The following is a 21,448-nucleotide window of genomic DNA, read 5'->3' as shown; positions in this document are numbered from 1 at the left end:
CTGCACTCCAGCCTGGGCGACAGAGTGAGGCTCTGTCTTAAAAAAAAAAAAAAAAAAAGAAGGGAATAACACCAGGGCCTACTTGAGGATGGACCTACTTGAGGGTGGAAGGTGCAAGGAGGGTGAGGATCGGAAAAACTACCTTTTGAGTACTATGCTTATTACCTGGGGAGGAAACAATCTGTATCCAAATCCCTTGCAACATGTAATTTAGCTATATACCAAACCTGCACATGTACCCCTGAACCCAAAATAAAAGTTAAAAAAATAATAAAAATAAAGTGAAGCCCCACCGGGGAGAGCAAGAAATCTGGGAGCTCAGGCATTTTCCTGGAGGTGGCTGGGTGGGCGGTGGGAGTGGACGGAGCTGGGCAGTGACTGCTGCCAGGGCAGGGACTGGCGCGAGGGACGGGGGTGGGGGGCTGGGCAGGCATTGGTGTCGCCTCGCAGCAACAGTTGGGTGGCTTCCAGCTTATAACAGGAGTCTTCTCCTCACCCGCATATCGCAGGGCTAGGATGTGATGTCGTGGCTGCCAAATCCTCCGAGGCAACTCCTGCCTGGGTCGGCCTCCCATAGGACAGGCCTGAGAATCCGGGGCGCAGGCTTCGGCCGCGAGGACAACTTCCCCCGCCCGCGGACTCAGCCTTCCAGAATCACCGGGGTTCGCGGAGGAGAAGGAAAGGTGTTTGGCCTGCCAAGGCCGCCGTAGCGAGGGGGCGGGGCCCGGAAGAGCAGGATGGCGGCGCGGGACAGTGATAGCGACGAGGATCTGGTCAGCTATGGGACCGGGCTGGACCCTCTGGAAGAAGGTGCGGGGCGCATGGGCCGGCGGAGCCTATGGAAAACAGGCCAAGGGCCCAGGATTCGGGCCACAAAAGCACAAATCGGTGCTGGACCGTTGTTAGATCGTTCCCAGCGCTGGGAACACGGCGGCGAGGGAGGTGTTCGCCGCGCTCTCTGGGTGCTCACCTTCTGCAGCGGCAGAGAGAGACTTTCAGGGATGGGAGACACAAGCGTGGCCGAACAAGGGGGCGGCGGGATAGAAACAAGAAAATGACGGAATAGCTGGTGTGAGAGCGGGGGTTGCTTAGGCAGTGTCTTCCCCAAGAGAGTACGTTTGAGCTCAGACTTGGAACCAAGGAAGAAAACAACCATGGGCAAATCTGGAGGGAAAGCATTTCAGGCAGAAGGAACATAAAGTGCAAAGGCCCTGAAGTGGGAGCCAGTTTAGGAAATTGAGGGGCAGGCAGGACGGGTGTGGTTGCAGCAGACGACAGCGGGGGAGACAGGTAGAAGAGGATGTCAGAGGGGCTGGCAGGGGCTGGATCTTACTTGGTAGGGTAAAGAGTTTGGATCTTGTACTAAGTGCAGGATTAGGGTTAGGGTCATGGGAAATTACACAGAGAGGGATATATCTATATCTATATCTATATATTTGATTTTTAGAGACAGGGTTTTGCTGTTTCCCAGGCTGGTCTTTTTTTTTTTTTTTTTTTTTTTTGAGGCAGAGTCTCACTCTGTCGCCGGGGCTGGAGTGCAGTGGCCGGATCTCAGCTCACTGCAAGCTCCGCCTCCCGGGTTTACGCCATTCTCCTGCCTCAGCCTCCCGAGTAGCTGGGACCACAGGCGCCCGCCACTTCGCCCGGCTAGTTTTTTTTTGTGTGTTTTTAGTAGAGACGGGGTTTCACCGTGTTAGCCAGGATGGTCTCGATCTCCTGACCTCGTGATCCGCCCGTCTCGGCCTCCCAAAGTGCTGGGATTACAGGCTTGAGCCACCGCGCCCGGCCCAGGCTGGTCTTGAACTCCTGACCTCAAGTGATCCTCTCACCTCTTGCCTCCCAAAGTGCTGAGATTACAGGCGTGAGCCACTGTGCTCGGCCAATTTTTAGTATTGTTCTATCTTTGATGTTGAGAATACACTGTTTGGGGATGGGTAAGAGTGAAGCAGGGAGATTAGCAAAAACAGGTCAGGAGACAGCATGGACAAGACAGCAGTGGCGGTGGTGTGTAGTGGTCTGGGTGGAGATATATTTTGAAAGCAAAGCTGACCATATTTGCTGGTGGAATGTGGGGGTGAGGGGCAAGATGAATCAAGGTTCTGTCCTGTGTTTCTGGTCTGTTCCACTTAATGACTTGACTTGTTCAGCAAAGTATGTATTGAGTGTCCAGTAAGGGCTGTTGGCTGTGCTAGCCCTGTGGGGAAGGCAGAGGAAGAATGGTGGAATTATTGGGCCACAATTTATTTGCAGACCTCCTGTTGGTGGGGGTCCCCTCCCTTTTCTCACCCTGACCACATCCTGCCAGGTTGATTGTGCTTCTGGGATATCTCCACTTATGCCCCTTTTATTTCCTACAAACAGTTCTGGTGGAAACTTCTGCTGGATACTGGCCCTGCTTCTACCCTCGGCTTACAAAAGGTTGAGAAAGGGGCCAGGCACAGTAGTTCACGCCTGTAATCCTAGCACTTTGGGAGGCTGAGGTGAGAGGATTGCTTCAAGTCAGGAGTTTGAGACCAGCCTGGGCACTATAGTGAGACTCTGTAACAAACAAACAAACAGCTGAGAAAGGCTAGTCTGAATGCTTTTTATGTGTTTAAAGTCAGCTGTTGCATTTCCTTAAGACATCTCTGTATCCCAAGTTCTTTTTTTGTAGAGACAGGGTCTTGCTGTTTTGACCACGCGGGTTTCAAACTCTTGACCTCAAGTGATGCTCTCACTTTGGCTTCCCAAAGTGCTGGATTACATGCGTTAGCCACAGTGCCCAACATTTTTTATTTTAAAAATGGAGACGAGGCCAGGCGCGGTGGCTCAAGCCTGTAATCCCAGCACTTTGGGAGGCCGAGACGGGCGGATCACGAGGTCAGGAGATCGAGACCATCCTGGCTAACACGGTGAAACCCCGTCTCTACTAAAAAATACAAAAACTAGCCGGGCGACGTGGCGGGCGCCTGTAGTCCCAGCTACTCGGGAGGCTGAGGCAGGAGAATGGCCTAAACCCAGGAGGCGGAGCTTGCAGTGAGCTGAGATCCGGCCACTGCGCTCCAGCCTGGGCGACAGAGCGAGACTCCGTCTCAAAAAAAAAAAATGGAGACGAGGCCGGGCGCATGGTGGCTCACGCCTGTAATTCCAGCACTTTGGGAGGCTGAGGCAGGCAGATCATGAGATCAGGAGATCGAGACCATCCTGGCTAACACGGTGAAACCCCGTCTCTATTAAAATTACAAAAATAAAATTAGCTGGGCCTGGTGGCGGGCGACTGTAGTCCCAGCTACTTGGGAGGCAGAGGCAGGAGAATGACATGAGACTGGAAGGAGGAGGCTGCAGTGAGCCAAGGTGGCGCCACTGCACTCCAGCCTGTGCGACAGAGTGAGACTGTCTCAAAAAAAAAAAAAAAAAAATATTATTGAGACGGGATCCTTCTATGTTGCTTAGGCTGGTCTTGAACTCCTGGCCTCAAGTGGTCTTCCCAGCTCAGCTTCTTAAAGAGTTGGAATTACAGGCATGATTCTCCATGCCCCGCCCCAACCATGTGTGTTTGTTTGTTTGTTTGTGACAAGATTCTTGCTCTGTTGCCCAGGCTGGAGTGCAGTGGCACAATCTCGGCTCACTGCAACCTCTGCCTTCCAGGTTCAAACGATTCTCCTGCCTCAGCCTCCCAAGTAGCTGGGATTATAGGCGCAAGCCACTACGCCCAGCTAATTTTTGTATTTTTAGTAGAGATGGGGTTTCGCCATGTTGGCCAGGCTGGCCTTGAACTCCTGAACTCAAGCAATCCATCCGCCTTCACCGCCCAAAGTGCACAGGTGTGAGCCATTGTGCCTGGCCCCCAACCTTGCTTCTGAAGTAGAAGGAAAGGACATTGAATTTGTAGACTTTGTTTTTTTTTGGACTAAAAACATCCTTTAACTTCTCAGTAATACAAGTTTTGAGGATTGATTCATTGTCTTCTAAGCACTTTTTTTTGAGATGGAGTTTCATTCTTGTTACCTAGGCTGGCATGTAATGGCATGATCTCGGCTCACTACAACCTCTGCCTCCCAGGTTCAAGGGATTCTCCAGCCTCAGCCTCCCGAGAAGCTGGGATTATAGGTGCCTGCCACCACATCCGGCTAATTTTTGTATCTTTAGTAGACACAGGGTTTCACCATATTGGCCAGGCTGGACTCGAACTCCTGACTTCAGGTGATCTGCCTGCCTCGGCTTCCCAAAGTGCTGGGATTATAGGCATGAGCCACCGTGCCCAGCCAGTTTTCTAAGCACTTTGAAGTTTAAATGCACTCTGTATTTTACAATATAACACACTAGACTAATAATTATTTTTACTCCCTGCTTTGAAGTTTTAGTGACAGGTTAGACAGGCATTGGTAGAGGAGAACTCTATTTTAAAGTTGCTGGCCCTGACAGAAAGGTTTATTAGTTAAGAGTTAGCCAGGGAGCCTAGTGACCATGGCTGAACTTTATAGACAAATAGGCCTTCTAATCTGGAAGGAAGGGCACCAGATACTTACCTATTCTTTCCTTAGACATTTCCACTTGGTTCTAGAATTCTTATCTACAGCTCATTCTATACCCAGATTAACTTTAGGGACAATTTTCTCCTCCTTGATGCTGTGATTCTCATACTTAAAGCTAACCGTGGCTTCCTTCACCCCCAGGACATACCATAAACCCTGCAGCACCACATTCAAGGCCCCCTGCACTGTCTGCCTTTCTGGTTCCATCTTCCACTTATTCCCTGGCCTCCCGTTAGACTGGACCACTTTCTCAATACATCTGACCTTGCCCTTTTTTTTTTTTTTTGAGATGGAGTCTTGCTCTGTCGCCCGGGCTGGAGTGTAATGGTGCGATCTCGGCTCACTGCAACCTCCACCTCCCAGGTTCAAGCGATTCTCCTGCTTCAGCCTCCTGAGTAGATGAGCTTACAGGTGCGTGCCACCACGCCTGGCTAATTTTTGTATTTTTAGTAGAGGCGGGGTTTCACCACGTTGGCCAGGCTGATCTTGAACTCCTGACCTCAGGTGATCCGCCCGCCTTGGCCTCCCAAAGTGCTGGAATTACAGGCGTGAGCCACTGTGCACGGCGACCTTGCCCTTTTATCCCTCCTTCTGTTTACTGATGGGAGTCAGTGCCTTTGTCAAAATTCTGCTCACTGCTAACGGTGGCTGATGTTGCAGACCTTCTCATTGTCAGAAGTGCTCCAGTACATGCAGGTCTCCTCTTGTGGGCTCTGAGTGTCCTGAGAACAGGAGCAGAGTTTTGTTCAGTTTTCTACACCCTGGGTCTAGAAGGGCTGCTTGCATGGCAAGGCCCTCATCAAATTTTTGTTTTTGAGACAGAGTCTTGCTTTATCCCCCAGGCTGGAGTACAGTGGCATGATTATGGCTCACTGCCGCCTTGGCCTCCTGGGCTCAAGCGATCCTCCCAGCTCAGCACCCCTCAGCCCCCAGTAACCAGGACTACAGGCGCATACCACCATGCCGGGCTAATTTTAAAAATTGTGTCACTGTGTTGCCCAGGCTGGTGTCAAACCACTGCTTCTTATGACTCGTACCATGCCTACCTGGGCCTCTCCAAGTGCTGGGATTACAGGTGTGAGCCACCGCACCCGACTCCCCTGCCCTTAAAAAAAAAATCTAACCATTAGCCAGCCAGGGGCTCGTTGAACTTTTGGTCAGGGAGTGAGAGGGAGGAACAGTATAGGAGGCATCTCTGGCTTGGAGACAGAGTTGAGAGCTGGTTTCACCTTTGTGCTTATGAGCTGTGAGTCTCAGGGAAATTACTCAATCAGTATCCTTATCAGGGTATGATAAATGAGATAATATGTACTAAAGGAAGGAATGAGTTGTCATTAGTAGCAGTAATTAGGACATGGCCTGGCTAAAATGCCACCCACCTCCTTTCTGGAGTTTTTCCGTCACTGGTTAGAGGTGGTGCCTTCTCCTTAGGAGACCTGTGGGAGCCCGTTGGCCACATTGCTTGGCCCTCATCCTCTGCCGCCACAGGCTGCACTCAGTTGTTTGCAGATCTTGTCTCCCCTTCGAGATCAGAAGCACTTCGACAATAGCACCAAGCACTGGCAACACCTGCTCCCTCTTACTGTAGCCGAGTGGGACAGTTGGCAATGCCTGGAGACCTTTTTGGCTGTCATGCCTGTGGGGCATAAGCTGCTGCTATAGGCCCAGAATGCTTCTGAGCATCCTGCAGTGCACAGAATATTCCCCTGAAACAAAGAATTCTCCAGCACAAAATATGCTGAGATTGAGAAGCTCTGCCATAGCCAAGAATAAGGCCAAGTGCACATAGAGTAACGTAGTGTGTGTACTGCATTTCCATGAAATGGTGAACATCTTGGGCTGTGGGACCCAAGTTATAATTTAGTCCTTTAGAGGGAAAAGATATTGTAGCTGATATTAACTGATTTTAACTGATGTTAACTGATTTTCCCCATGGTCAGGGACTGTGCTCAGCTGTTTACATATGATATTTAATCCTCGTTACAACCCTACAAAGATGGGCTTCTTTACTACCCTGATTTTACAGTTGTGGAGGCTGAGGCTTAGAGCGATGAAGTAACTTGTTCAGGATGACAAATCTTTTTTTTTGTTTGTTTGTTTGAGGCAGAATCTGACTCTGTTGCCCAGGCTGGAGTGCAATGGCATGATCTTGGCTCACTGCAACCTCCTCCTAGGTTCAAGCGATTCTCCTGCCTCAGCCTCCCAAGTAGCTGGGATTACAGGTGCCTGCCACCATGCCTGGCTAATACTTTATATCTTAGTAGAGACGGGGTTTCACCCTGTTGGCCAGGCTGTTCTCAAACTTCTGACCTCAGGTGATCCGCCCGCCTCAGCCTCTCAAAGTGCTGGGATTACAGGCATGAGTCACTGCGCCCAGCTGATGACAAATCTTAACAAGCAGTAGAAGAGGATTTGAATTCAGATCTCTAGGTCTTTAAACCTGGGCTCTTGGCTGGGCGTGGTTGCTCACACCTGTAATCCCAGCTACTTGGGAGGCTGAGGCAGGAGAATCACTTGAGCCCAGGAGGCAGAGGTTGCAGTGAGCCAAGGTCATGCCACTGCACTCCAGCCTGGGCGACAGAGACTGCATCTCAAATAAAATAAAATAAAGTATTTCTTGTGTCTCCCTCTTCTTGCTAAGTACTTTACAGGCATTTAATTTGCATAACAACTCTATGAAATAGCTGTTACCATTAATGCCATTTATATTTTACAGATAAGTAAATTGAGGCATAGAGAGTCAAGGCTGACCAAAGTCCAGTGCCAGTAAAGGGAGCTGGCTTGAAACTCCAGAGCACTGTGACTCTCACCCCTTAACTCATACCCTTAACTACTGTATAACCTACTTCCTCTTGTGAACCTTTGAAAATAACTTGTTTTTTTGTTTTTTGTTTTTTTTAAATTAAATTCAGGATTTTGAATTGCAGTTGATAAAATGAGGCAGTAATTTGTGCCATAGTACCTGGGACTTTAAACCTAAGGAATTGTTTGGCTAGGCCTAAAATAGGTTAAATTCCCTTGCTTGTGTGATGTCAAAACCCAGCCCTTTCAACAAAGTAGGAAAAGGAATAGGTTTAAAGAACACTGGAATCAGGAGATGCACAGAAATTAAGGAAACTCTTAGGAGTTGGGGAAAATGGGCAATACCAAAAAAAAAAAAAAAAAAAATTCCGGATCCAGGGATGGTGTGAAGTTCTAGAAGAGGTATGGAAGTGTTTCTCTCCTTGCCACGTGCCACCCCAGCTTCTGCGTCCTTCATTTGAAGCCAGGAGATTTCAATTTCATCTGTCTGAACTCTCCTGACAATATAATTGTTTTTGTTTTTTAGGAGACAGTCTCGCTCTGTCTCCCAGACTGGAGTGCAGTGGCGTGATTTCGGCTCACTGCAACCTCCACCTCCTGGGTTCAAGTGATTCCCCTGCTTCAGCCTCCTGAGTAGCTGGGATTACTGGTGTCCGCCACTACACCTGATTAATTTTTGTATCTGTTAGTAGAGCTGGGATTTTGCCATGTTGACCAGGTTTTGTAATGGAATTTAGTGGGAAAAGCAGGCAATCATTCTAACATAAGCTTACAAAATATATTGTTTTTTAGGCTGTATAAAGTAGTAAAGTCTAGGAATAACAATTTAAATGGTTATATTTGAAGTTATAAGAAGTAAACAATTTATTATGTTTAAAAAGTGACATTTTCCCTAAATTAGAACCGACCATTTCCTTCTCTCTTTTTCATTTAAAAAACTTTTTTTTTTTTTTAGGTGAAAGACCAAAGAAACCAATCCCCCTTCAGGATCAGACTGTCAGAGATGAAAAAGGAAGGTATAAACGATTCCACGGGGCCTTTAGCGGTGGTTTCTCTGCTGGATACTTCAATACTGTTGGCTCAAAAGAAGGTATGATTTTCCTAATTATAGCTATTATACCATTAAAGCAAATGATTGAAATATTGGTTCTCCCTCACTCTTCCTTTTTTTATTTTTATTTTAATTTTTAATTTTAATTTTTATTTTAAATTTTTATTTGTTTATTTTTTTTGAGACGGAGTCTCGCTCTGTCACCCAGGCTGGGGTGCAGTGGCCGGATCTCAGCTCACTGCAAGCTCCGCCTCCTGGGTTTACGCCATTCTCCTGCCTCAGCCTCCCAAGTAGCTGGGACTACAGGCGCCCGCCACCACGCCCAGCTAGTTTTTTGTATTTTTAGTAGAGACGGGGTTTCACCGTGTTAGCCAGGATGGTCTCGATCTCCTGACCTCATGATCCGCCCGTCTCGGCCTCCCAAAGTGCTGGGATTACAGGCTTAAGCCACCGCGCCCGGCCATTTTTTTGTATTTTTAGTAGAGACGGGTTTCACTGTATTAGCCAGGATGGTCTCGATCTTCTGACCTCGTGATCTGCCCACCTTGGCCTCCCGAAGTGCTGAGATTACAGGCTTGAACCACCCCACCCGGCAGCCTTTTTTTTTTTTTTTTGAGATGGAGTCTCGCTGTGTCGCCCAGGCTGGAGTGCTGTGGTGTGATCTTGGCTCACTGCAACCTCCACCTCCTGGGTTAAGCGATTCTCCTGCCTCAGCTTCCCAGTTAGCTGGGATTACAGGCACGTGCTGCTACGCCAGGCTAATTTTTTAAAAAATATTTTTAGTAGAGACTGGAGTTTCACCATGTTGGCCAGGCTGGTCTCAAACTCCTGACCTTGAGTGATCTGCCCATCTTGGCCTCCAAAAGTGCTGGGATTACAGGTGTGAGCCACTGCACCTGGCCACCCTTGCTTTTTTTTTTTTTTTTTTTTTGAGATGGAGTCTCGCTCTGTTGCCCAGGCTGGAGTGCAGTGGTGCGATCATGGCTCACTGCAACCTCCGCCTCCCAGGTTCAAGCGATTCTCCTGTCTCAGCCTCCCAAGTAGGTGGAATTACAGGCGCCCACCACCACGTCCAGCTAATTTTTTTGTATTTTTAGTAGAGACAGGGTTTTACTATGTTGGCCAGTGTGGTCTCTTAACTCCTGGCCTCAAGTGATCCGCCAATCTCGGCCTCCCGAAGTGCTAGGATTACAGGTGTGAGCCACTGAGCTCAGCTTTCTCTGAACATACACTGTAACCTTTTGTGTTCTTTGGATATTTGGATGTTTCCAGAGTCAACTTGTGTCTTGTTCATTGATTGCAATCTGATGGTGAAAGAGTTTTCCTCCACTTTGTAAAAAATGCGTACCTTCTAATCAGATGATTAAATGATGATAATGACTTCCATTTTATTGTAAGGTGATAAATGTTTCCGAGTATTTGCCATTCACAACATACTCTTAGAGTCTTTCAGTTAATCATTGACTGTGTCTCCTGACTGAGTGAGTGAGGAGGGCAGGTGTCACAGGGATCTTGCAGATGAGGCCACCAAGGGTCAGAGAGGTTAAGGAGCCAGCATGGCGTTAGTGCTGAGGGAAGAGTCACCAGGTGTCCTCTTCAGACATTCGGGACCACAGCAAGACTGGCTCCTCAGTGCTCTCTACCTGGGGAAAAATCAGTTAAATCTTTTATGTTATGTACTTTTATAAATGCCAAGTTGTTTAAAGTATTGTATGTTTTAAGATGTATTAATCTAGAAGCATTTTTTTGAACTGGAAGAAGTGGCTTTCTATATCTCAGTTATGGATGGAAGATGAACTGATATTATATGTGCTGCTGAAGTGAGCACGGAAGATGAACTGATTAACTCACATAGCAATTATCAAGAAAAAGATGGGCTAGATCTTTTATCATTTTTTTTTTTTTTTTCCCTGAGATGAGTCTCGCTCTGTCGCCCAGGCTGGAGTGCAGTGGCGTGACCTCGGCTCACTTCAGCTTCCGCCTCCTGGGTTCAAGCGATTGTCCTGCCTCAGCCTCCTGAATAACTGCGACTACAGGCGCCCGCCACCATGCCCGGCTGATTTTTGTATTTTAGTAGAGGTTTCACCATGTTGGTCAGGCTAGTGTAGAACTCCTGACCTCAAGTGATCCACCTGCCTTGGCCTCCCCAAGTGCTGGGATTACAGGCATGAGCCACCGTGCCCAGCCCTACCATTTTATTTGTTTAATTAATTTATTTTTTGAGACAGGGTCTCACTCTGTCGCTCAGGCTTTAGTGCAGTGGTGTGCCTACTGAGAGTAGACCTTCCCCAGATGCCTCAACTCACAAGAGCCTTGGAGAGAATCAGGAAGGAGATGCATCCCTCTTAGAGAAAACTAAACAACTTTATGGCAGAGGTTACAGACATATGTGACCTCCAGGGCGTTCCCTGTTTGTAGACATGGCAGATGCTCAGTGACCATGGTCAGGGAACAAAGCCATTAATTATAGGATTCCAGTGTCTGATGGAACTGGGGGCCTGGCACAGCCATTGCCCTTGGACCAGCCAGATTGAGTACCAGGGTACCCTGACTGGATTCCTTCTGTGACTCTCTCTTTTTTTTTTTTTTTTTTGTTGAGACAGAGTCTCGCTCTGTCGCCCAGGCTGGAGTGCAGTGGCCAGATCTCAGCTCACTGCAAGCTCCGCCTCCCAGGTTTACGCCATTCTCCTGCCTCAGCCTCCCAAGTAGCTGGGACTACAGGCGCCCGCCACCTCGCCTGGCTAGTTTTTTGTATTTTTTTGTAGAGACGGGGGTTTCACCGTGTTAGCCAGGATGGTCTCAATCTCCTGACCTCGTGATCCGCCCGTCTCGGCCTCCAAAGTGCTGGGATTACAGGCTTGAGCCACCACGCCCGGCCTCTGTGACTCTCTCTTTATCCATTGTGACTGATTAAAACACCCTGACATCATATCTTGACACTTGATCTTAGCCAAAAGGCTGCGAAGCAATGACATCATTTCTTTTTTTTTTTGAGACGGAGTCTCGCTCTGTCGCCCGGGCTGGAGTGCAGTGGCCGGATCTCAGCTCACTGCAAGCTCCGCCTCCCGGGTTCGAGCCATTCTCCTGCCTCAGCCTGCCGAGTAGCTGGGACTACAGGCGCCCGCCACCACGCCCGGCTAGTTTTTTGTATTTTTTAGTAGAGACAGGGTTTCACCGTGTTAGCCAGGATGGTCTCGATCTCCTGACCTCGTGATCCGCCCATCTCAGCCTCCCAAAGTGCTGGGATTACAGGCCTGAGGCACCGCGCCCGGCCTGGCATATTAGCTGAGATCCGGCCACTGCACTCCAGCCCGGGCGACAGAGCGAGACTCCATCTCAAAAAAAAAGAAAAAAAAAAAAAAGAAAAGTTAATATGCCAATGGAGATTGCTGGTCTCAGGTCCTGCATTTTAAGGTGACCTTGCAGCTGTCTGCTTAGATCTGCTTGTGTTCATTTCACAGTTTAACTTTCAATGTGTAATTCTATTTCTCTTGGTTTCACTTTCTTATGGAGAAACCTTAATGGATCCACTAAGTTTTGCATCAGGGGATACAGGGATTCGTAAGAAATTTATGTGGAATAATTATGTCTATGTAAGCAGTGAGATGGGAAGTACCTAAGAGTTTGTAGTTATTGGGAGTTTCAAGTCCATACGTGTTATGTAATCATTTATTGATAGACCCAAATACTCTCTAGGATTGTAAAGCTCTAAACTCTTTTTTTTTTTTTCAGGATGGACACCCTCTACCTTTGTGTCTTCACGACAGAACAGAGCAGACAAATCTGTTCTTGGTCCTGAAGATTTTATGGATGAAGAGGTGGGTGTGCAAAACTTTCATTGCCAATTTGCTGGTGGGAAAGGTCTAGTTCGTTGCTGTGAGTGCCTCCTCTCTCCCCAGAAGGTCCGATGTACAATTTCCTCTTTGTTTGTAAGGCTTTATCTTTTAGGTATTTGATGTACAGTGTCCTGTACATCAGTAGAGTCTTGTTCATTGGAGGAGCATTTTATACTGGGGCCAGTTTCTAAAATCAAGAGTGTAAGGGGAAAGTCATATACAGGCAATTTACTGGAAAAGCCTCCATTACCTCAAAAGCTCAGTATCCATGGTGCTGGGTCTGCAGCTTTCCACAGTAACTCTCAGGCACACTACAGTAAAGAACCATGAGTGACTGCACTAAAATTAAACTTCTGCTCCCTTAAAATCTGGTCGTGGATTCACTCATGATAAAGATTAAATAGGGAGGGAGAGCATCAGGAAGAATAGCTAACGCATGCTGGGCTTATGACCTAAGTGATGGGTTGATCTGTGCAGCAAACCACCATGGCACACATTTACCTGTGTAACAAACCTGCACATCCTGCGCATGTACCCTGGAACTTAAAATAAAAGTTGAAGAAAAAAAAGATTAAATAAAACATTTATATCAGCATGCGTTAGGCTGCAGGTTAGAGGGAAGGAAGTCTCCGTCCTTTTTTGAGTAGCATCATCTAGAAGGAAACATATGTAGCAAGAAGTCTAGATATGCTGAGACCCCAGGCTCTCTCTTCTCAGTCTTCTGCTGGCAGCTTGTCCTTATACTACCTCTCCTCATGATTGCAAGATGGCTGTAGTAGTTCCAGGTAGCACATCCAGGACGATGTTGCCCAAGAGAAGAACTTCCTTTTGGTCCTTTTTCTGTTTTTTTTCCTGAGACGGAGTCTCGCTCTGTTGCCCAGGCTGGAGTGCAGTGGCACTATCTCGGCTCACTGCAACCTCCGCCTTCCAGGTTCAAGTGATTCTCCTGCCTCAGCCTCCCAAGTAGCTAGGATTACAGGTGCATGCACCACCATGCCCAGCTAATTTTTGTATTTTTAGTAGAGATGGGGTTTCACCATGTTGGCCAGGCTGGTCTTGGACTCCTGACCTCAGGTGATCCACCCACCTCGGCCTCCCAAAGTGCTGGGATTACAGGTGTGCAACTGGCAGTCTCTTTTCTTAAAAGCAAAGTAGGCCGGGCGTGGTGGCTCCCGCCTGTAATCCCAGCACTTTGGGAGGCCGAGGCGGGTGGATCACGAGGTCAGGAGATCGAGACCATCCTGGGTAACACGATGAAACCCCGTCTCTACCGAAAATACAAAAAATTAGCCGGGCCTGGTGGTGGGCGCCTGTACCCAGCTACTCGGGAGGCTGAGGCAGGAGAATGGCGTGAACCCGGGAGGTGGAGCTTGCAGTGAGCCGAGATCGTGCCACTGCACTCCAGCCTGGGCGACAGAGCTAGACTCCGTATCAAAAAAAAAAAAAAAAAAGTAGCCTTTTGTATAAGTCCTACCATGAATTTTCTCTACATTTGCTTGCACAAATTGTTTTACATGCCCATTCCTAATGCAGTCCCTGGCAAGGAAAATGGAATAAAAAAGACTGGCTTAGATAAGACACAAAGCCCCACTTCCTAATCCTGCCTCCCCAACACTGGGAGTACCACTTCTGCAGTGTGTGGTGGTGCAGAGGAAGGCAGGTACCTAGACAACATCAGGACTCTGCAAGGAAAGAGGAAGCATGATAGTGGTTGGACAGGTAGCCAGCAACATCTGCTCCAGTAAAGGCAAAGGCACCTGACTCTAGGCCTGGCCCTCACACTTGTGAATGCTTGCTGGCTGGGACTCCAAGCTTTGTCCCCTGCACGCTGACCTTTGAGACACTGTTGAGAAGAACACGGCCCTTACTTCCTGTCTTCCCAGCTTGGTCATGCTCAGGGTGGCCCTGATGAGTAGTGACTCTCATGCCCTCCTGACCTTGGCCACTGACTTTACCATGTATGAGGATGAGCTTCTAAAGTCAGTGTGAGGCTGGGCATGGTGACTCATGCCTGTAATCCCAGCACTTTGGGAGGCTGAGGCCAGTGGATCTCCTGAGGTCAGGAGTTCGAGACCAGCCTGACCAACATAGTGAAACCTCATCTCTACTAAAAACACAATAAATCAGCTGGACGTGGTGGTGTGTGCCTGTAATCCCAGCTACTTGGGAGGCTGAGGCAGGAGAATCACTAGAACCTGGGAGGCGGAGGTTGCAGTGAGCCCAGATTGCGCCATTACACTCCAGCCTGGGCAACAAGAAAGAAACTCCATCTCAAAAAAAAATAAGAAATAAAAAATACAGTCTGTGTGTACGTCTGTCACTCTGCTGATCCTGACCTAAATTTTGTAGTTTTGACTTTTTTTTTTAAACAAAAATCAAACTATGTGATGTATTGTGTATAGTCACTTTCCAAATATATAATTCTGTTTGAATTTTTTGAAGGATCTTAGTGAATTTGGGATAGCACCCAAAGCGATCGTCACCACAGACGATTTTGCCTCCAAAACCAAAGACAGAATACGAGAAAAGGCCAGGCAGTTGGCTGCTGCCACTGCCCCTATTCCTGGAGCCACCCTCCTTGATGACCTCATAACGCCAGCAAAGTAAGCATTTCCTTCTGACTGTTGTGATCTTAGCACCAGTGTTTCGCATGTGTATGATTCTCTTGCTGAGGGATAGTTTGTTTGCAAGTAAGACAAGCCTTCTTAGGCTCAGAGTCTAAGTGAAAAAAGGGATATTGCCTAAAGGATCTTGCACTGTCACTGCACTGAGAGATCAAGAACTCCAGCCACTAGCTGTGCTGCTGGGGCTGGCGGAGGCTGGAGAGCTGTTAGGAATTGCAGTGACTTCTCACACCATCCCTCCAGACCTTATAGTCTCGCTTCTGCCTGCCTCCTTCTACCCTCACTTCCTGTGTATCTCCTTGTTGTGCTCCTGGGCTTGTGGCCTGATATGACAGCCTTAGACCTTCAGGGATTCCCAGGCCACATGCTTGGCAAGGACTGTCTAGAGTCCCTGTGATCCCATTCTAAAGGCCCAGGAGAGAGGTCATCTGATTGACTTCACAGTTCAGGCGTGCACCCCACTGCAGCCTGCTGTGGCTGGAATGACAACGTCACGCCAGTTGTAATGTGGGTGAGGGCAAGGGCCCAAGCAAGACAGGCCTAGGAACCGAGCAGGAACTCAGAAGCCACTTATTTCATACTCTTTGTTAATGTTATTTTGAAAAGTTCATTTTCAATGCTTTGCTATCCTAGATTATCTGTTGGTTTTGAATTGCTAAGAAAAATGGGTTGGAAAGAAGGACAAGGAGTTGGTCCTCGAGTAAAGAGACGGCCACGCCGACAGAAACCTGGTGTGTATGTTAATTGATTAACTAGTATCACTGCTGCAGTGTACTTTTTTTTTTCTTTTTTTGAGACAGGGTCTTGCTCTGTCACCCAGGCTGGAGTGCAGTGGTGTGATCCCAGCACACTGCAGCCTCGACCTCCTGGGCTTAAGTGATGCTTCCACGTCAGCCCCCACAAGTAGCTGGGACCATAGGCATGTGCCACTCTGCCAGGCTAATTTTTTTTTTGTCTTTTTTTTTTTTTTTTTTTCCTTTTTGTGGAGAACAGGGTCTCGCTATATTACCCAGGCAGGTCTCGAACTCCTGGGCTCAAGCTATCCTCCTGCCTCTGCCTCCCTGAGAGCTGGGATTACAGGCGTGAGCCACCGCGCCTGGCTAATTTTTTGTATTTTTTGTAGAGACGGGTTTGCCGTGTTGCCCAGGCTGGTCCCAAACACCTGCGCTCAGGCAATCCGCTTGCCTTAGCCTCCCAAAGTGCTGGGATTATAGACGTGAGCCACTGTGCCTGGCCAAGAGCATACTTTTTAATGGCTGCAAATTCCAATAAACAAAATAGCTGGGCCCAGTGGTATGTGCGTCTTCTAAGGCTTTTTATGTGTAACGCATGACAGCTTCCAGAAAGGCTGTGTTAGTTTATGCTTCTGCCAGCAGCATGTGAGAGTTCATGTTTCCTACCCTCCCCCAAACTGTCACAGTTTAACATTATTACTTGTTACTTATTTCTTGCCCTAAGTCTCCCCAGCCAGACTGTAAGTGACTTTTTGAGGGCAATAGTCATTTCTTTTGGGTTCTTTATGACGTGGAGCAGTCATTGAGCACACTACTGCTAGGTAGGGCCAGTGCTGGTAGAAAGTGATTCCTGGCTGGGTGCAGTGACTCACACCCATAATCCTAGCACTTTGGGATGCTGAGGTGAGAGGCTCTTTGAGCCCAGGTGTTTGGGATCAGCCTGGGCAACATGGTGAAACCCTGCCTCTACCAAATATACAAAAATTATTCAGGCGTGGTGGAGTGCACCTGTAGTCCCAGCTATGACTCAGGAGAGTGAGGTGGGAGGATGGCTTTAGTCCAGAAGGTTGAGGCTACAATGAGCTGTGATCATGCCACCATACTTCAGCCTGGGTGACAGGGTGAGACCCTGTTTCTAAAACAATTCCCAGTGATCTGCCTCTGACTGTAATGCTGTAGCACATTTTATAAATTACCCATGTACCTCTGAGGAGTATCAGTGAGTTTTTTTTTTTTTTTTTGAGTTGGAGTTTTGCTCTTGTTGCCCAGGCTGAAGTGCAAATGCGCGATCTCGGCTCACTGCAACCTCTGCCTCCTGGGTTCAAGCGATTCTCGTGCCTCAGCCTCCAGAGTAGCTGGATTACAGGCTTGCGCCACCATGCCTGGCTGTTTTTTTTGTATTTTTTGTAGAGACGGGGTTTCTCTATGTTGGTCAAGCTGGTCTCGAACTTCCGACCTCGTGATCAGCCTCCTCAGCCTCCCAAAGTGCTGGGATTACAGGCATGAGCCACTGCGACCAGCCATTTTTTTTTTTTTTTAATTTTTTGTGGAGGTGGAATCTCACTATGTTACCCAGGCTGGTCTTGAACTCCTAGGCTCAAGTGATCCTCCCTCAGCCTCCCAGAGTGCCGGGATTACAGGTGTGATCCACCGTGCCCGGCCTGGTCGGGGTTTTCTATTTGTAGTCACGCATGACTATTGCATTTGAAATCTCTTTTCTAGATCCTGGAATCAAAATCTATGGCTGTGCATTACCCCCTGGAAGCTCGGAAGGATCTGAGGTATTGCACAGGCTCACTGACCTTCGGTTTGGTATAATAGCACCTGTTTCTGTATGATTGTGAAATTTTAGGGTTGGAGACAATTTTAGAAATCAGATCCCACCACTGAACAGTGAAATACTCATGCCCTAAAGCTATCCTCGTTCTATCAACATACGTATTCAGCAATGTGCCTGCACCACAGACACTCAGGTCTGTTCAGCTTCATAAAATGAAGTTGGTGTTAGCATCCTTTGTGCCGGAAAGTGATTTAGTCATTTGTAACAGCACCAATGAAAGTGTGCTAATTGTTGTGTGTGGCATTAATCACTGCATTTTCAATTAGTATTTTGTGGGTTTACTTTGCATCATGCAATGACTCACCTTAATTCCACTTTAAACTGAAATAGGGTGAAGATGATGACTACTTGCCTGATAATGTGACCTTTGCACCCAAAGATGTCACACCTGTGGATTTCACACCTAAAGATAATGTGCATGGTCTGGCCTACAAGGGCCTGGATCCCCACCAGGCACTGTTTGGAACTTCGGGAGAACATTTTAATCTTTTCGGTGGTGGCTCTGAGAGAGCTGGTGATCTTGGAGAAATTGGACTGAATAAAGGAAGAAAATTGGGAATTTCAGGCCAGGTAAAATTATTTTCTATTTTATAAAGGGGGAGTCATTGATAAATGAGTCTACTTTCTTTTTTCTTTTTAGAAGTTCTTTATTTTCTTTTTTTTTCCCCTAATCCTCAAGTGGAATCAGGTCAAAGCTTCTTTCTTAAAATGTATTTTAAAAATGGTAACTTTGCCACTTACCCTCTTTTTTTTTTTTTTTTTTGAGACGGAGTCTTGCTCTGTCGCCCAGGCTGGAGTGCAGTGGCGCTATCTCGGCTCACTGCAAACTCCGCCTCCCGGGTTTACACCATTCTCCTGCCTCAGCCTCCCGAGTAGCTGGGACTACAGATGCCCGCCACCTCACCCGGCTAGTTTTTTTTTGTATTTTTTAGTAGAGACAGGGTTTCACCGTGTTAGCTAGGATGGTCTCGATCTCCTGACCTCGTGATCCGCCCATCTCAGCCTCCCAAAGTGCTGGGATTACAGGCTTGAGCCACCGCACCCAGCCTTTTTTTTTTTTTTTTGAGACAGAGTCTCGCTCTGTCGCCCAGGCTGGAGTGCGGTGGCGCGATCTCCACTCACTGCAAGCTCCGCCCCCTGGGTTCACGCCATTCTCCTGCCTCAGCCTCCCGAGTAGCTGGGACTACAGGCGCCCGCCACCATGCCTGGCTAATTTTTTGTATTTTTAGTAGAGACGGTGTTTCACAGTGCGAGCCAGGACGGTCTCGATCTCGTGATCTGCCTGTCTCGGCCTCCCAAAGTGCTGGGATTAGAGGCGTGAGCCACTGCGCCCGGCCTTTTTTTTTTTTTTTTTTGAGACGGGGTTCGCTCTGTTGCCTAGGCTGGAGTGCAGTGGTGCGACCTCAGCTTACTCCAACCTCTGTCTCCCGGGTTTAAGTGATTCTCCTGCCTCAGTCTCCCTAAGTAGCTGGGATTATACGCATGAGCCACCATGCCCAACTGATTTTTGTATTTTTAGTAGAGATGGGGTTTCACCATGTTGGTCAGGCTGGTCTCGAACTCCTGACTTTAGGTGATCCACCTGCCTCAGCCTCCCAAAGTGCTGGGATTACAGGCATGAGCCACTGCGCCTGGCTACCTTTTCTTTTTATAAACGTGGTTTTTTTTTTTTTTTTTTCAGTCTTTTAAACAAAAATGCTACTTGTTAGAGGCCCCTTCCCGCAGAGACTAGGAGTTCTTCCAGCGGGTAGTAGAGTAGCAGCAGTCCTTAGACCCTGGCCACCAGCGTTGGCCCAGGCCGCATTGATCAGTTGATGAACATTTCTGCCTTTCTCCTCTTGGAAGCCACATTTCCACCCCTGCACTGCTGCTTAGCTTTGTTCTCCACTCCTCTTCCTGTGCTGGGACCTGGAGCCGTGGCTGTTGTGGGGACTGGAGGGCAGCGTTAGCACTGGGGACATGGGATTTCACCTCTGGTCATTGTTTTCCAAAAATCTTGTGTGTGTGTTGATCTGGGACTCCCGTTCACTTCTCTCTTGGTGATCTTGAAGTGCTACCATGGTTTCCAGTCACATCCTTAAAGTAGCTTTATCCCTGAAGATCCCAGACATACCCTAACCCCTGTACTCAGTTTGAAACCTTGTTTTTTAAAGGCTTTTGGTGTGGGTGCCCTGGAAGAGGAAGATGATGATATCTATGCCACAGAAACTCTATCCAAGTATGACACTGTTCTGAAGGACGAGGAGCCTGGAGACGGACTCTATGGCTGGACAGCACCCAGGCAGTATAAAAACCAGAAAGGTAATTCGACAGACGCAAACCTAATGGCAGGATCAAGTGTCAGGGTATCAGGAAGGAGGGGCTGCAAGAGTGGTACAGGAGCACCAGCCTCTGTTGTTGATCAAAGACATGGTAAGAAACAAAACAAAGAAGTGAGGCCTAGCGTGGGAAGTGAAACAAATGCAGGATTCAGACCTGGCCAAGGCCAAAGCCTGCTGTCAAGGTGGGGCCCAGGTGGGAAGGAGGGAGAGGTCTGTAATCAGGGAAAGAGGAATGCCTGGACCAGTGACCAAATGGCTGGTCAGAGCTGGCAGTGGGTCAAAGGGAAGCACCCAGAGTTAGAGGAACTGGGCAGGCGGCCAAAGGAGGCCAACACATGCGGCAGGTTAGAAGGTCAGGCCAGGGGACCAGGAGGCAGGTACACCAACAGCCTGCAGCAAGATGGAGCTGGGCGCCCAGTCCGTCTTCTCCCTTGAGTCTCTAGCTCTGAGGAGGCTCTTGTTGGGATAAGAGGCCGACATCTTTCCACACAACCTTCACGTCATGCTGTGTTGAAATTTCAAGGGATATCAGATCCTGTGGTTCGAAGTCACATTTCAGTTGTTTCCAGAAAAGGTACAGGGCCAGACAGTGTAGAGTCGGTATTAGCAGCATGTGATTTGGAGTCAGTCAGACCTGGGTTTGGATGCCAGCTCTCCACTGCCCAGCTTTGTGACCTTAGGCAAGGCTTATAACCTCTCTGGGCATCGGAGTCCACATTTGTAAAGTGAGGATAAAATCCACTCCAGAGGTCGTTGTGAGGATTAAGTGGCATAACTTAGTGTCTGGCATAGCACCTGCCCCAAAGACTGAAGAAGTGGCACCTACTGTTCTTTGGTTATCATACAGTCATGTGTCACTTGACTGGGATGGTGTGACAGGGAACCCAGGGTTTTACACAGGACACTGGAAGGGCATGTGTACCCAGTGTTAGGAGACTTAACCTCTGGGCGGTCAGTGGGTTATTTCCTTTTTTTTTCTTTCCATTTTTTTTCTTTTTTTTTCCCCTGAGTCATTTAGCTTCGGAGCCTTCTTCCTTTTGCCTCCCTGTAGTTTCTGATTTCTCTTCCCAAACTATGAATTATTTTTATATAACTTAAATGAAGATATATTAGTATATCATAATATACTATTTAATTTAAATACTATATTATCAATATGCCATTATATATTGTATATGATATATATTTTATATAATTAATATATCAATACTGTCAGTATATTATGTAACATATAATACATTATTACATAATAATGTATAGATATGTTAATTATTATTTATTAAAAATGGTGGGAGAATGAAATTGATAATATCCTGTATTTCTTAATATAAATGACATTCAATATTATACAACATATTAATAACATTAATTTATTAATCCTCTAATAATCATATGTAATGACATATACTTAAGTCTGCCTGCTGAGCCACATCTTTCACTTTTCCCTCATGCACCAGCTTTGCCCCCAGCTGATTGGTTCCCACTCCATCCACCGAGCTCCAAGCCTGTCCTTGTCTCCTTGTCCCTCTCTGCTGTGACCTCTCTCCCTCAGCTTCCTCTCTTCCACCCTGCAGGGCCACAACATCTGTAGTTTTGACTGTATGGTTTCCTTTTTTTTTTTTTTTTTGTGACGGAGTGTTGCTCAGCCGCCGGGACTGGAGTGCAGTGGTGCGATCTCGGCTCACTGCAAGCTCCACCTCCCGGGTTCACGCCATTCTCCTGCCTC

The 21,448-nt window shown here is 47.7% G+C and overlaps 1 protein-coding gene across 1 annotated transcript in view; it reads left to right on the top strand.

Moving 5' to 3' along the window:
• Positions 1-427: 427 nt before the first annotated feature.
• LOC104665241 (G patch domain-containing protein 1) overlaps positions 428-21,448 on the top strand; it is a 54,297-nt gene continuing 33,276 nt past the window's right edge. Inside the window, exons 1-8 of the mRNA XM_010367002.2 lie at positions 428-810; positions 8,272-8,406; positions 12,100-12,185; positions 14,646-14,806; positions 15,461-15,558; positions 17,284-17,342; positions 17,732-17,971; positions 19,555-19,702. Of these exons, the coding sequence (XP_010365304.2) occupies positions 738-810; positions 8,272-8,406; positions 12,100-12,185; positions 14,646-14,806; positions 15,461-15,558; positions 17,284-17,342; positions 17,732-17,971; positions 19,555-19,702 (1,000 nt within the window). The 5' untranslated portion in view covers positions 428-737. The remainder of the gene's footprint in view (positions 811-8,271; positions 8,407-12,099; positions 12,186-14,645; positions 14,807-15,460; positions 15,559-17,283; positions 17,343-17,731; positions 17,972-19,554; positions 19,703-21,448) is intronic.

The sequence above is a fragment of the Rhinopithecus roxellana genome, chromosome 12, assembly GCF_007565055.1.
Source record: "Rhinopithecus roxellana isolate Shanxi Qingling chromosome 12, ASM756505v1, whole genome shotgun sequence".
Taxonomy (NCBI): Eukaryota; Metazoa; Chordata; class Mammalia; order Primates; family Cercopithecidae; genus Rhinopithecus; species Rhinopithecus roxellana.
The sequence above is the reverse complement of the archived record's forward strand: the minus strand, read 5'-3'. Positions and strand labels throughout refer to the sequence as shown.